Raw genomic sequence first — 16885 nt, 5'->3', positions numbered from 1 at the left:
GGAGGAAGGGAGGATAAAGATTGAGAGAGAGGGAGGGAGGGAGAGAGGGAGGACATCAAGAAAGAAGTCCTATTCTTACAGAAAGGCCTACAGTCCCTAGACCAAATATGACAACAGTTGATCCTTCAGATATATCAGCAACCTTCCAAGCTGCTCCCAGCCCTAGTGATAAAATCCCAACATGAATTATACTCGCTGTGGACCAAATAATCATTTCTTTTTTCACACATGCATAAATAGAACATATATAGATGAGAATCTGAGATAAGTGATACAATGGGAACAAATTATTAAGAAACAATGCAAAAGAACTACAACATTGCAGCGAGAAATTTCATATACTTTTGAAGGTTTCCATGGGGCTTGTTGCGCTAGGAGAACTTCTTCAGATATTGTAAAACACTGTTATCTTACATCAATTAAAATTTCTAAATAAAATAAGTATGCCAGATATTAAGAATATCTTTTCAGTACAAAATTGAATAAAGTCATCCCACTATCCGCAATCCTTTGATGAATAATGATAGAATGTGTTTCAAGCATTCAATGAATAAATATGGAAGGATTTAAGCTTACTGTGTTTCACAATATGATGGAGAGAACCCACCCACCACACTGCCCCAAGGGTAGTGATCTGCAGAAAGTTACAAACTCCACATCTAACTTTTGGGGGCACCAGACAACATTGTAAAAATTTCAGCATTTGAGGATCATCAATCATTCACCATCAGGATAGGCAAGATAAACAGGAAAAATGCAAGACACTGAGTGTGCAAGGCTCCAACACCTTAGTGGGGGATCTGGGAAATGCAGACTTACATCCACATTTGGAGAGTTAGCTTCTGTACTAAAACCACTGACCTTAGATTTCGTGTAATACCCCTACCGTTAGACCAAGGCTTGCCCTTAGCAAAATAAACAACAGGCTACAAAATTTCTAGGAGCATATGTTTGTATTGTAGGATATGAAGGGGATAAACAAAGAACAAAAAATAAACAAAAAATAGAAACAAAAAACTAAACTAAACTAAACAGAAAAATGAAGGATTGCAACCACATGAACGAGTATACCTGCAGCTGCTCCACAACTAAGAAGGCATATTTTCTCTAGAGGGGCAATTGAGCTGACTTTAACAGCACATCCAGAGTGCACAACTGTATACTCACTGAAACTTGAAACTGCACAATAATGGTAAATGGGCTTCCCCTTTATAGAGAAACGTGTGGTCTGATCACTGTGCATAACACCTCTCCTTTCCAATCCCAGTGTCTGGCACATGTTGCTTTTGCCTGAGGTACAATGCTGACATGCCATGCATTCTCCAGTGAATGTTGTGAGCACATGATCCCCCTCTGCGAATTCAGTCACTCCTTGTCCCACCCTCTCAACAACCCTGTAAAATAGCAACTTCAAATTCAACATCTCCTTGGGAAAGCTATGGACCATCACTTATAGTTCTGTGCACTAAGTAACCATCCTCTCTGTATAAAAACTAAAATGAAATTACGAATTTTCTATATCAGAGTTAATCTATCTAAATTCTTCTCAGATTTAAAACAGAAGATACATGGATAACAATACAATATGACACTAAAATCTATGAAACTCTCCATCACAACATTATACTCATATCTCAATTAAATGTGAGCATCTAGTAGACAGGCCAATTACTGCAGTCCACTTATCCTGCTAAAAAATCAGCTCAGAATTTTTTTAAAGAACATTATTTCGATTGAAAATTGTTTTAATTCCTATTTTAAATGAGGCAGATCAATTATTTGCAGTTTTCCGGCTTAGAATCAATAATTATCATTGCCCATTAGTATGTTGCAATATTCCAGAATAATAGGGGGGGAAAATGCAGAAATTACCCTGCTGCTTCATGACCAAAAATCCGAGGAAATATATGGGCTTGTGCCTGCACAAGCAAAAACTTCGTATTACATATTTAAAAATGTCTTTTTAAGATGGCCAAAAGAATAATTTTGACGGAGCCATTTCAAAAAAGTATGAACGTATGGAGGGTAAAAGTACTTTCACAAATAAAAACAAGAAGCATTTGGCGTACAACCATTTTTATACTTCCCCAAAGAAAATCTGAAGAACATGCTTTTACAACAATCCACGGTAATGACTGGTAATTGAGGATACATGAACTTCTTGCATTGGTGGAATGCTGAGTATATATATTGTGTGAATGGCCGAATGGTTTGGCCTTGAGTTCTGTATATTATATATAGACTTTACAAGAATGCTATACATGGAAAGTAAAAAAGTTCTAGCATGATTCTAGTCCTATACAAGTAAACTATAATCTATCAAGCCCTATACATGTAAACTAAATATATGCTAACTGTACAAAATAAAGAATTGAGAAATAAGGAATAATTGTGGGCTGAAGGAAAGAAATATTTTGCTTTGCTGTTTGCTGTTCCATTAACAGCCCCCCTCAAATTGATGCGGGTTGATCAACAAGCATCAATTTTCTACTTAGGAAGCAATGTCGATAATGAGGGAGAGCCTTGGTGAAGATATCCGCAATTTGTAAGTCAATGGAAATATGTGGAAGAGTGATAACACGAGCTTCAAATGCTTCACAGATAAAGTGACAATTCACTTCAATATGCTTCGTGCGCTCATGATAGACAGGATTAGCCGTGATCTGGATAGCACTCGTATTATCGGCATGCAGAGGTGTAGGATTGGTCTCAGAAAAATCTAGCTCAGCAAACAAACCTCAAAGCCAAATAATTTCAAAACAAGCAAAAGACATTACCTAGTATTCAGATTCCTTCAATGACTTAGAAACTCTGTCTTGCTTCTTACTCTTCCAAGAGATCAATGCATCACCTAAGAACACACACCAACCAGTGATGGAGGGGCGTGTATCCGCACAACCAGCCCAATCAGCATCTCTATAAGCAGCAAGGCGAGTAGAATTGCCTGCAAGGAAGAATAAACCACGGGCAGAAGTGCCCTGATCCTACAGATAGCAGCCAAATGAAGATGAAAGAAATGTCTAGTTTAGTAATGGTGAGATAAACAAGACTACCCACCGACTTGCGGTGTAAACTGGGATCAGCAAGTAAGTCACCCTCCTCTTTGTGAAGCTTGACATTTAATTCCATGGGAGTATCAACAAGAGTACCCTTATGAAGGCCAGTTGTGACCACTAAGTCACTAGCAAACTTATGTTGATTGATTGAAATACTAGAGGGACTACGATTCACCTCAAGACCAAGAAAATATGTGAGAGACCCAAGATCTTTCATATGAAAGGACTCTGAGAGATGAGTCTTGAGCTGAGCAAATTAAGCAAAATCAGAACTAGTAATCACAACATCATCAACATAAACCAAAAGAACAACAATACCCATGTCTGATTTCCGAAGAAACAATGACGTGTCATACTTGCTCTACTTGAATGAAAATTGTAATAAAGTGGTGCGGAATTTATCAAACCAGGCCCTCGGAGCTTGTTTGAGACCATAAAAAGAGCGACAAAGCTTACACACATGTGAAGTAGGAGAGGGAAACAAGCCCGGGGGTGGCTTCATATAAATACACTCTTTAAGATCCCCATGAAGAAAAGCATTCTTGACATCCATTTAATGTAGTGGCCAATCACTAAAAGCAGCAATAGCCAGAATCCTACGAACAATAGTCATCTTAGCCACATGAGCAAAGGTCTTTTCATAATTGACACGATATTCCTGATTATTCCCAAGTGCAACAAGGCGAGCTTTGTAACGATCCAGACTTCCATCAAATCATATCTTGACTACGTAAACCCATTTACAACCCAGAGGAATAATGGTGGCAGGACAAGGCTCAATGTCCCAGGTGTGATTGGCCTCTAAAGGGGCAATTTATTCCTGCATAGCTTGTTGCCAACAATCATGCTTGGCAACGTGTGAGTAGGATGTGGGAATATCTAAATTGGACAATGCAGCAATAAGAGCTAAAACAGAATTGCCAGAACTTGAAGAGGGAAGCCCATACCTATCTAGGGGTACAGACACTCGAGAAGAGCGACGTACCAAAGGCTCTGGAGGTGCTGCAACTTACTGAATCTGGAGCGTGGTACGATCAGATATCGGATAAGCTACCGGAAGAGACTGTGGGTGGGAGCGTCACGTATACACAATACCTGGTTTAAAATGAGAACTAACTTGATGAGGATCCAAGAACTGCTCCTCAAAGGAGGGGAGAATCACAGTAGAATAGGAGTGTATAGAGGACACAGGAAAGAAATGTTGATTTTCAAAGAAAATAACATTCCTAGAAATGCGTGTACAATGTAATGTAGGATCGTAACAAACAAATCCCTTTTGACACACATTATATCCCAAGAATGCACATCGAATAGATTGAGAAAAGAATTTATGTCGCCCATCAGGAGGTAAATGAACAAAACATACACAACCAAAAGTACGTAGGTTATCATAACTAGGTTGCTTAGCAAATAAGCCGAAATAGGGAGACTCCATGAGTAGAACTTGAGAAGGTAAATGATTAACCAAGTAAGTAGCAGTTTTCAGAGCCTCAACCGGGAACAAGGATGGAACGGAGGATTCCAGCAAGAGATTATGTACCACATCTAGGAGATGACAATTTTTCCGTTCGGCTACTCCATTTTGTTGGGGAGTAGCGGGACCTTTAGAAGCCAAAATGGCTTGAAACTCAATAGACACATATTCACCACCAGAATCTGTGTGTAATGTCTTAATAGAAGCAAAAAATTGATTGAGTGAAAGTACGAAAAACCTCTGATTTAGAGCGAAGAAAGTATACCCAAGTAAATCTGCAATGATCATCAATGAAAGTCACATAGTATTTAAATTTTTCATGTGAACTAACCAGGGAAGGTCCCCAAACATCACTATGGATAAGATCAAAGCACTGAGAAGCTCTACTAGCATGCAGAGGGAAGGGAAGAGTTTTGCTTTTACCAAGTTTGCGAGGCACACTCAAGAGATAAAGATGAACGTTCTTTATTACCAAGTAAACCAAAGTTCAATACATGAACATGAGATAAGATCTGAGTATTGGGATGGCCTAAATGACGATGTCACGCCATACTAAGATCTGAAACATTATTACACGCAAAAGACCTAATAGATGAAGCTGGGGAACATGCTGGAACAAGAAAAAGTAGTGGAAACAAGAGCCCCACTTTAGGTCCCTTCGCAATCAACTCCCCCATTACCTAGTCCTGCACAACACAACCATTACCAGAAAAATTAACAGCACAATTGTTATCAACTAATTGACCAACAAAAATAAGATTCGGGGAAACCTAAGGAACAAGAAACACATCAGTGAACTTAGAAGAGGCATCTCCGACAGCAGCTATTGGCAAAGAACTGTCATTGGCAATCTGAATAACAGAATGACCAGCATAGGACCGAACATGACCCAATGTAGTGGGATTATTCATCACGTGATTAGAGGCACCCGAGTCCACATACCAAAGTTTACTAGATTTGTTACCTTGGAGCCCCATTGCTGATAATGCCGAAATTAGCATCTGTTGCACCATTTCGAGTGTGCATTAATTCACTGTAGGAGGTGCAGGAATGCCAGGAACAAAGGAGTCACCTGAAGAAGAGCCAGGGTCCGCAAAAGTCACTGTAGGGGGGTGCATTAACAGAAGTTTGTAATGCCTAGGCCTGACGATTCTACGGGCGGATACAATAGTCTTTGATAATGTAACCCTTCTTCTTGCAATAAGAGCAGAATTTCTTGGAACCATTAGCAGCGATATGCCCAAATTCTTTGTAGCAAAAACACTGCAAGGTGCTAGAATGTGCAAGTGGTCCTCATCGTTGAGTAGCATAAGCCACAGGGACAGACCCTGAACTACCATGAGATTGTGTCAGAGTAACTTGAGTACTAAGCCGTTATTCTTCACGAAATAACTCACCAAAACAAACATCAAGAGAAGGAACGGGAGAGCGATTCAGCAGAGACGAGCGAACAGATTCATACTCGGGGCGGAGTTTCATAAGAAACTAATCACGACGACTAGTCTCGTAAAGACATTGAATGATGGGAAGAGAGGCAACAGGGACATTTGCAGTAACTAGATCAGAGTATTCGTTCCAAAGAGTCAGAAACCCTGAATAATAGTCTTGGATGGAATGATTGTCATGTTGAAACATGGCAATCGCATGCTCTAACAGAAAACGATGGGCACCATTATCTTGATGATATACTGTTTTTAAATAAGTCCACATGGATTGAGCGGTGCGATAAGGTCACAAGTTGGGGACAATATGTGGCTCAATTGAGCCAAGAAGTCAAGACATAATCTGAGCATCAAGTACAGCCCATGAAAGACAAGCCGCTGAATCCTTGGCACAAAGCACAACCCATGAAGGACAAGCCGCTGACTCCTTGGATTTATCAGGATTGGGTGCACAATCCGTGCCATCAATATAACCCCAAAGATCTTTTCCCTTCAAAAAAGTTCAAATTGAAAAGCCCATGTAGAATAATTGTTGCACGTAAACTTGGCACACAGGTGCAAAGTCCATGCTAAATAAAGGAGAAAATCAAGAAGCCCAAAAAAAAAAATAGATTGTGCCAAAAGAAAAAGACCACCAGAAAATCTAGAAGCCCAAAATTTAAATCAAGGCAGGTACAAAGAAAACCAAGAACAACCTGCCTGCACTAAAAATTAAATCTTGAACCAAAAAACCTGCTGTGCTGAGAATCACAAGGACAGAGAAGCACCAGAAACAGCAACATAGAGAACCAAGACCAACCTTCTTGCACTAAAAAATAAATCTTGAACCAAGAAACCTGCTGTGCCGAGAATCACAATGACAGAAACCCGCTGTGCCAAGACAGAGAAGCACCAGAAACAGCAACAGAAAGTTATTGCCTGCTGTGCCGAGAATCACAAGGACAGGAACCTGCTGTGCTGAGACAGAGAAGCACCAGAAACAGCAACAGAAAGCTGTTGCCTGCACTAAAATAAATGGCAAACCAGAAAACCTGCTGTGCCAACAGCTACTCAGCCACAGAAATACCGAAAGGACAGAGAACAAAAAAAAATCCAGAAGAGAGGAAAAAAAACCACAATAGCCACAGAAACGAAAGACGCCTTCGAAACCGAGACGACAAAAATATTCAAAGGGGAAAAAAAACTTAGCAGTCGGCTGGCTCTGATACCATGTCAAAGTATTGTGCGAATGGCCAAATGGTTTGGCCTTGATTTCTGTATATTATATATAGACTTTACAAGAATGCTATACACGGAAAGTAAATAAGTTCTAGCATGATTCTAGCACTATACATGTAAACTATAATCCGTCAAGCCCTATACATGTAAACTAAATATATGCTACTGTACAAAATAATGAATTGAGAAATAAGGAAATAATTGTAGGTTGAAGTAAAGAAAGAAATCTTTTGCTTTGCTGTTTGCTGTTCCGTTGACAATATTTGTGATCTAGTTATGAATATTACTACTCCAAACAGTCGACATAAATTTTACCAACTTTCTCTAATTTTGTAAATATACCTTCAACTTCGTCACGCATCGAATGAGCAAAGAGTTAAGTTCGAATTTTGCCATCTTGTCTAAAACATATAGAACTCAACATCATTAATTTGTCCTTCAATAGGCATTATGTTCATCAAAAGTTTGTATGTAATTACAAACTTTTATGAAAGGGAAAGAAATTCACCAGCATATGCCAATTGGGCTTCTAGGATTTTGGACATGTAAGGCAATTATTTAGACATTTCCAAAGCAAGTTTCGAGCCTCCAGTTTCCCACACTAATTAAAAACAGAAACAAAGGAAAATGAAATATTCCCACACACAATGATCATATCCATGAATTGGATGCACATAATAGATAATATATTGTGAGATAACAAATAAACAATGATACCAAATTGGCATGGTAGACCACCTTCATTGTGTTATTCCATAATTCTAAAATTACATTAGAAAACATTTACCATGCCATCTTTTTCCCTACAATATATGTTTCATTTACCTGTAAGGATGAAAAATCAAGAGTAAGACTGCAAGGATTTAGTGGCAAAATAGAATCCTAATGGAAATTAATCACTCTAGGATCACAGTTTTCAGATTTGCAGAAGACAACAGAATCAGCATTAAGCATTTCCAGGTCACTGTTTCAACCTCTGCTCCGACTTTTAAAAACAAAAACAATTAATAGAGTAACTATTGTAATTTACCACGAATTATTACTTCATCATTTCTATGTTCAAACTTATAACTCCACTCGTACAATTTAGCATCCTACTTTCAATGCAGCCGTTTGATGGCTTGCCATTACCTCATTTCTCATTGTTTCATAGTTAAAATCACAGATGAGCTCATGGATCGTATTTATTGACACTTTGGAGCAGTCAAACAGTTGAAAATTGACTGCCCAAACAGACTGATACAGACAGCATTTAGGCACCATAGTTGGGCACTTTTTTGTGGCCCTTTGAGAAGTTCTGATTGCATTCCACCTAACTTGATCATTCATTCAATTGGTCTAGGATTGAAGTGATTTAACAATTTTTCAAAACATGCTACTAATTGTTTCTACCCAGCTGCTTCTTTTTCAAGTAATTGAGTAAATGGGAGTATTGGTATCCACATGTGGGAAATCTTCTGAAAGTCAGTAATGTGTGAGTGTGCAAGCGTAATCAGTGATATCCATGTTCCCCATCTCAACCCTCAATCACAAGGGGGGGTGTTTCACTTTATCATCATCGTCATTATTATAAGATTTCCCACTTAAATGATAAGACCCTAAGGTTTTTTCGCAGAGAAATTGGGGAAATTGAAAGAACGGAAAATAGTAAGAGAAAATAGGGTTAATCCCTTCAAGGGGATCTGCCTCCAAATTAGTCAAAGACCATGAATTATGATATTGCTTGAATGAAAAAGCCTCGTAGGATTACATATATATAGGGTAGGGAACCCTACTATTAGGAATGTAAAATATCCCAATCTAAGTACCTAATGGACTCAATCCTAATTGATTTGGGAATCCAAACACATTAAATAAAAATCCCAACTTTAAATAATCCTAAAATTAAATAGAATCCCACTTGATTAGGGAATCCAAACACATTAATTAGAAATCCCACTTGATTTGGGAATCCTAACATTAAATAGAAAATCTCAATTGATTTGGGAATCCTATCCCGGCCACCTTCAAATTAGTTTCACCCTCTAGGCTAGGCAACAATAACTCAGGGAATCTCTCCTCCAAAGATTGATAAGTTTCCCAAGTTGCATCTTCAGATGGTAAGTGAGACTAGTGAACTAAAACTTCTACGATGTCTTAACTTCTATGTTTGACCACTCGGCAATCTACAATTGCTTGTGGCTGCACTTGAACCTCACTAGTAGGTGCAACATCAAGCAAGTGGCATTGCACAGTAACTTGCCCCCCTATCTTATTTTTGAGGCACAAGACCCATAGAATTGAGGAGACAACTTCATTGAAGAACGAACAGTCATAGATATTTGCCTATAGGGTTGTAGCCTGAGAAATACCCAATCTCCCACTGAGAATTCCCTATGGTGCTTAATCAACTTGTTGTTTCATATGAGATTGAACTGCAACAAGATTTTCTTAGAGGAGCTTAAGCACTTTGTCTCGATCAAGCAACTCCTTGTCAACTTGCTCAATTCTAGATGATCCACTTGGATAGGTAGCAAGAACCAAAGGAGCTCAACCATAAACAACCTCTAATGGAGTCGACTTGATGGACAAACGATAAGTGGTATTGTACCACCAATCAACCCATGGGAGCCATCACACCCAATCCTTCGGTTTGTCACTAACAAAGCAACGAAGATAAGTCTCCAAGCACCTATTAACAACTTCAATTTGCCCATCTAATTGTGGATAATATGCAGTGAATATTCAGTTTTGTTCCTTGCAAACGAAAAAAGCTCCTTCCAAAAGTTGTTGGTAAAGACTTTGTCACAATCATTGACAATAGACTGAGGAATCCCATGCAACTTGACATTATTCTCAACAAAAGTTTAAGCAACACTTATAGCATTATACGGGTGGCACAAAAATGAGCATATTTTGTGAGACGGTCCACAACAAGAAAAAGAGTAGACTTACCATGAGAAGATTGTAGTCCCTCAATGAACCATGAAGATATCAGTCCAAGATTCTTGTGGAAAAGGAAGAGATTGAAGAAGGTCAAGACTCGGAATGATTTACCCTCTCTATCATTGATAAACATCACATTCTATCACAATTTTTTTGATTTCACCCTTCATTCCCTTCTAGCAAGATTCCTAAGAAATGCGCTCGTAGGTTCTACGAAAACCAAAGTGACCTACAGCCATGATGTGTGATGTTAGCCTTAGTGGCTATATAATCATATTTATTGTGTTTTGATGATATAACCTATTTTTAGTTCCAAGCGTAACCTATCTTTGTAGATCAAGTTAGTACAAGTACAAGTGACAAATACATGAAGCTACTGGATCAAAAGCAAAGATCGAATCAAGTGAACATTCAAATAGGAAAGATCAAAGTGGACAATCACTCGAAAGGACTCAAGCACATCCAACAAAGTCTTAGTGTAATAGGGAGTGTTTGAGGTAGGAACTACTGTAACTCTTGCGGCATTGTTTGACGCAAGATCATTGAGCAAAAGTTGAACAAATGTATTTCATATTAGGATATAAGTATATAGGATATCACCAAACTCTTAGAGCAAAACTTAATGAGTTTTCAAAGAACAAAAACAAGAGTTTCATATATATATCCTATACTTACTACGTTTTTATAAGGGACAAGTTTTAAATCATCCTAGTATTGTAAATCTTTTATATACTTGGTCCCGGTTGGGTTAAAACCAAAATCATGCACCTAAGTAAACAAGAATATCAAGTTTGTAAAGAAACAAGGCAAACCGTCGACGGTTTGGCCCAGGTGCATCGACGGTTTCAAGCAGTAAGCTAAATTGAATTTATGTCTGAGGAAACCGTCGACGGTTTGGGGGAAACCGTTGACGGTTTGTGTCAGGGTTCTACACCCAACGGCTATAAATGGCTACTTTTCAAAGTAAACAAATAATATATTAGCCCAACTGCCATAAAACGGCTAGTTGCTCATTTTGCCTATAAATACAAGTCCAAAGGCTTGTTTAAAGATAGATCTTAGTAATCATATATTTTTGCAAGCACACTTTAACTAGTTCATCATATTTGTGCTCAACTTCTCTCTTGCTCTTCAATCTTAGTGTGATACATTACTTTGAGAGAGTTGTGTGAGGATTTGATTGTATCAATTATCAGCTCATTCAAGGAGCATTTGTTTTGTAATTCATTCTTATCTTGTAAGGGTTCTTTGTGAACCAATTTTTAAAGGAATCGGTTCCCTTGTTTGGGCTCTTTATGAGCTATGGATTGGTTCCCTTGTTGGGGCTCTTTGTGAGCAATTAGGATTGGTTCTCGTGTGAAGGCTCTTGGTGAACCGGATTGCAAGGGTTCTTGGTGAACCTTGCTAAAAGGCTCTTGGTGAGCAAAAGGGATTTGTTCCCGTGGTGTAAAGGTTTCTCCACCTGTGAAGGAGTTTGTTTAGTGGATTGTGGAAACCTTGGGTGTGACTCAAGGCGTGGACGTAGGCAAGGGGTCGAACCACATTAACATCTGATTTTGTAGAGAATAGAGAAAAGAGAAAATACACAAAGGAGTCTATTCACCCCCCCCCCCCCCACTCTAGACTCGACTCTAGGGCCAACATGTGTAATTCCTGCACTATGGTTTGCTTGTGAGCTGAATTAGGCACTAATAAAATCCTCCCCTTATACAGTAAGTTTAAAGAGTCCCAAAAGTAAGGAGGGATTAAAGTTGGCTCTTTTGTAGCTTTTGGATAATACCTCCAATCTCTGGATTTTACCACCATTCCTTCTTGACTTGTTCAAGAGTAGTACATGTAAGTAAAGAAATAGCTAAGTTCAACTTGCTCAAGAAGTCGTGAGTGTACATCTGCCACCACATTCATGGTCCCTTTTTTTGTAAATAATCTCATAGTCATAACCCAACAACTACGTGACCACTTCTCTTTTTCCATGGAAGAGATTCATTGCTCCAAAAAAGTCCTTAGGCTCTTGTGATTAGTTCGGATTAGGAAATGACAGCCAATTAAATATCGTCTCCATTTTGTAACTGCATGCACAATGGCTAGCATCTCTTTGTCATTACTCTTTGTCATTAACAAACATGCTAATATAGGATGTAGAAAGAGCCTTATTGGTAAAAGCAACGGGCATCTGTCATGCATCAAAATTGCACCAATGCCAACTCTTGATGCATCATATTCAATGATGAAAACCTTGTTGAAATCTAGCAAAGCAAGAAGTGGTGTGGTGGACATTGTGTGCTTAAGCTTGACAAAGGCTTGTTCAGCTACCTCACTCTATTTTAATGTATCCTTTTTCAGTTGAGCGGTCAATGGAGCGCTAATATTTCCATAATCCTTAACAAACGTGCTTTAGTAACCAATCAACCCAAAAAATCTTCATGACATTTTGATTATCTATGGAATAGGCTAGTCTGTCATCACTTGAACTTTAGAAGGGTCAACTAAAACACCTTCTTGGGAAACAATATGCCCAAGGTATTCCACGTGCAATTGAGAAAAGCTTCAATTAGATTTCTTGACAAACAGATGATGCTCACAAAAAGTGGTAAGTACAGTTTGCAAATTACCTAAAAGATCTTCAAGAGATAAGCTATATATCAGGATATCATCAAAAATATAAGAACAAACTTACATAGGTAAGGTTAGAAAATCTCATTCATAAGACTTTGAAAGGTTGGAGGCACATTGGTTAACCCAAAAGGCATGACCAAGAACTTGTAATGGCCATCATGAGTTCTAAATGCAGTCTTCTGAATGTCATCCTCGTGTACCCAAATCAAGTGATAAGTTGATCTCAAGTCAAGTTTGATGAACTATTGGGCACCTCCCAACTCATCTAACAATTCATCCACAACAGGGATAGGATATTTATCCTTCAAAGTGTTTTAGTTCAGTGCTCAATAATCAACACACATCCACCAAAAGCCATCCTTCTTCTTTACCAATAAGACAAGAGAAGAATATGGAATGACACTTGGTTGAATTATGTCAGCATCTCACATTTCTTTCACTATCTTTTCTATTTCTACTTTCTGAAAATAAGGATAGCAATAAGGACGGATGTTAGTAGGAACACTACCTAGCAATAGAGGACTGCAGTGATCACGTGTTCACGGTGGCAAACCTTGGGGCTCCGCAAATAGGTCAGAAAATTTTGAAATAAAGGTTTCTAACTCTTCATCCTGGCCAGATTGATGTTGTAACTCCTCTAGTGCTCGAAGTTGTAACAAGAAACCATAGCACTCCTTTTTAAGGAGCTTCTCCATATGATGGCTTGAAACTGTAGTTACATTACTACAACGTTTGCCTTTAAGAGTCACTCTTTGGCCAGTGAACTTCATCACCAGTTTAGAGAAATTCCAAGCTATGTCACCTAAAGTTCTTAACCAATCAATACCCAAAATCACTTCATAGTCTTCTAGTGGCAGCAAAAAGAAATCAACATACAAACCATGGCTTTGCATAGTACATTTAAACTTTGAACACTTGCTCTAACATGTCAAGTTCCTGCAACTTTCACATCAAACTTTTCACATTGCTCCACAAGATAGGCTAGTTGTTTATCAATTTTAGTGTCTATGAAATTATTAGTGCTAACAGTATCAATAAAGATAGTAACAAGTTGACCTTTTAGGAAGCCACTAAATTTCATGGTTTGAGGATTAGAATAACCACCTAAAGCATGAACTAAAAAAGTGATAGATTCATCATTGTCATCAAATTCCATACCTTCCTAATTTGATATTTTTTTTGGGGGAGGGGGGGCGAGGGGAGGGTGACATCATCCTCAACTTCTTCTACCTCCTCCACTTGTTCAATCATCAAGAGTTATCCTTTTTGCAACAATGCCTTCTATCCACTTTTCATCACAATGCCAACACAAACCTTTTGGCATTCGCTCTTTAAGTTCCTCCTAAGTCAATCATTCAGTAGGAAGATTTTGAGGAGCAAGTGATGTGCTAGTGCTACAAACAATTTGCTTGCTAATGGTCTTGTTGGAGTGACTCTTCTCCCAACTTCTCTTCTTCTAACCATGCAAAGGAAATTGCAGTAGTCATAGTCCGTGGCCAATGCACTTTGACCTCATGTTGAAAGTCAAGTCGAAGACCTTCAGAAAACGTACTAACAAGTAGGCTTTCATTCCAATCTATAGTCTTATTTGATAGCCACTCAAAATGTGTCTAATACTCCAAGATAGTGCTAGTTTGTCATATTTTAGTGCTAGTTTGTCATAGTTTTTTACTAGCTCTCCATCAAAATTCTCATGTCCAGTGGGCCCAAATCAGGCAAGTAATCTATAAACAAATTCTGCCCATGAAGGCATTCCATAACAAGCTTCAAACCAGTCATACCATTGAATAGCATCATCATCCAAACGAATAGAAACGAACTCAATTTTAGATGTTTCGAGAGTGTAGTGAAAGCGAATGTATTTTTCTGCCCTAGAAACCTAACCGATAGGGTCATCACTATCCCACTGAGGAAATTGCACCTTCATATGAGAAGGACCATGATCATACTCTCCTTGGTAACCTCCTTCACGAATGTATGGTTGCTCCCTATGATTAGCTTAAGTAGAGACATCATCTCCTATCTCTTTATGAGAAAATGTAATGAGCAATTTAAAGAGCGATGTTTGGATCTCTTCAAATTAAGACTTAAACATATTTCTAAGTTTAGCCTTTAGCCTAGCTTCCATCTAGGACTCTACTAAAATTTTTAAGGCCATTGGGTATGAGTAAAGATCAAGAATTCCAAGATCTTGCGTTCGTCGATGGATTAGCAACATCCACAAAAACACTAACTCTGATACCAAATGATAAGACCCTAGGGTTTTATCGTAGAGAAATTGGAGAAACTAAAAGAAAGGAAAATAGTAAGAGAAAATAGGGTTGAACACTTTGAGGGGATCTACCTCCAAATTAGCCAAAGGTTATGAATTATGTTATTGTTTGAATGAAAAAGCCCTATAAGGTTACATATATAGAGGGTAGGGAACCTTACTCCTATTAGGAATGTAAAATATCCCAATCCAAGTCCTTAATGGACTCAATCCTAATTGATTTTGGAATCCTAGCACATTAAATAAAAATCATCACAATATATAATCCTAAAATTGAATAGAATTTCAATTGATTTGGGAATCCTAACACATTAATTAGAAATCCCAATTGATTTGGGAATCCTAACATTAAACTACACTCTTGCCCGCATCCATGTATTTTCATTTTGGTCCATTGACAGTTTCCCATCTCCAACCCTCAAAAACATAATTTGCTTTAAGCCTTCAACTTCTCTACCTAGGTCTAAGTACCTTGACCAACACCTTTACAACAACTCATAATAACATTGCCATGAACTGCTAAGGAAGTCGTGGGCCATTCTAATTCACTTTTAATTACCTAATAAATGAACAGCCAACACTCTTTTGTTAAAAAATATGTATAGTATTTAAATAAATTGTATATTTTCACCCAAAAAATTGGGTTTAAGAAATTGACTTTAACATTGATATGAAATGATATTTTAACAATATGTTCATTCCATGTAATTGCTCCTTTGATGAAACGCCATTGTGGCTCTGGGTCTGGGGAGGGCAAGGAGTATGCAGTCCTACATCCATGCTTCCAGAGATTGTTTCCATAATTTAAACCATTGCCCCTTAGGCTTTACGTGCACATTTTTCCTCCAATATATTCATTTTTGATAGGGTTAGAATATCTCAAAATTTTAAAAAATAAAAAATTAGAATTACAATATATTTAAGAATATATAATGATAATTATATTTCAAATAAATAAAATTTTAAAGCTAAAATGCTGTTTAAGAGAGAGACCTGAGATTGCCAAGCGTTGAGGTCGCTGCGACAGAGAGAAGTGCAGACGACCTTGATACGAATCTCCATAGGATGAGGGGGACTCAGCTCCACCTCCTCCATCACCAGTGGGTCCCCAGCTCCCCATGCCACCGCAGCTTAATTTTACCCCATCCAAAAAGATGGTGCCATAAATTAAACGATGGCCAGACATTAAAGGAACGGGGAAAAAAAAAAAGACGAATACTTGAAAGGAGAGAGAACTACCTTTGCAGGTGATGACATTGGGATCTTTCGCCGATGATGAAGACATTGTCGATGAGGGTTTGATTCAATTGTCAGCAATCCATCCCATAGAAGAAGAAGTAGAAGAAGAAGAAGAAAAAAATGAGAAGTTGGGGTGGTCAATTGGGTAAGAGGGTAGGTAAGACGGTGGTAGGTAAGATTACCCACAAGTCCCAGTCGCCGGTGGCGGTAGGTCTTTGTCGGGGAGACCTGGAACTACGCCCTCCGGCGGTACTCGGGATGTACCTTTTTAAGTTTTCAAGTTTTTAAGGGTGGAGTGTGCTCAACAGCTAGAATTTGACTTGCAATTGTAAATGAGCCGACCGTTTTAATCAAAAATAGTTTTTGTGTAGATTGATAAAAAGGTAAAATAATTTTTTTATTACAATTTCATTCAAATTTCTATAAATTTAAATTCTATTTTTAAAATTTATATTTTTGAATATAAGATTATATAATAATATTTCTAAAAATCTTGATCTTGTCAATAGAATAAGCTTCATCAAAATATTCTTATTTAATTCGCATGGTGAGATTTTAAGAATAGATATTCTTGTTAGAAAAAAATTAGATTTTTTGAAGGATCAATGTAGTCCTCCATCAACGTCTACCATCCTATGAAAAT

At 38.1% G+C, this 16885-nt stretch overlaps 1 protein-coding gene across 2 annotated transcripts in view; it reads right to left on the bottom strand.

Moving 5' to 3' along the window:
* LOC131157837 (alcohol dehydrogenase-like 6) overlaps positions 1-16564 on the bottom strand; it is a 56375-nt gene extending 39811 nt beyond the window's left edge. The window contains exons 1-5 of one of the 2 annotated variants that reach the window (XM_058112244.1): positions 16243-16564; positions 15997-16133; positions 1873-1919; positions 1072-1394; positions 80-162 (exon numbers count right to left, since the gene is read on the bottom strand). In XM_058112244.1, coding sequence (XP_057968227.1) covers positions 80-162; positions 1072-1394; positions 1873-1919; positions 15997-16133; positions 16243-16288 — 636 coding nt within the window. In that variant the 5' untranslated portion in view covers positions 16289-16564. The remainder of the gene's footprint in view (positions 1-79; positions 163-1071; positions 1395-1872; positions 1920-15996; positions 16134-16242) is intronic. The other variant, XM_058112245.1, reaches the window with a different exon arrangement.
* Positions 16565-16885: the final 321 nt, after the last annotated feature.

Source organism: Malania oleifera, chromosome 6 (assembly GCF_029873635.1).
Source record: "Malania oleifera isolate guangnan ecotype guangnan chromosome 6, ASM2987363v1, whole genome shotgun sequence".
Classification (NCBI taxonomy): domain Eukaryota; kingdom Viridiplantae; phylum Streptophyta; class Magnoliopsida; order Santalales; family Ximeniaceae; genus Malania; species Malania oleifera.
This window is presented reverse-complemented; position numbering and strand designations above follow the sequence as displayed.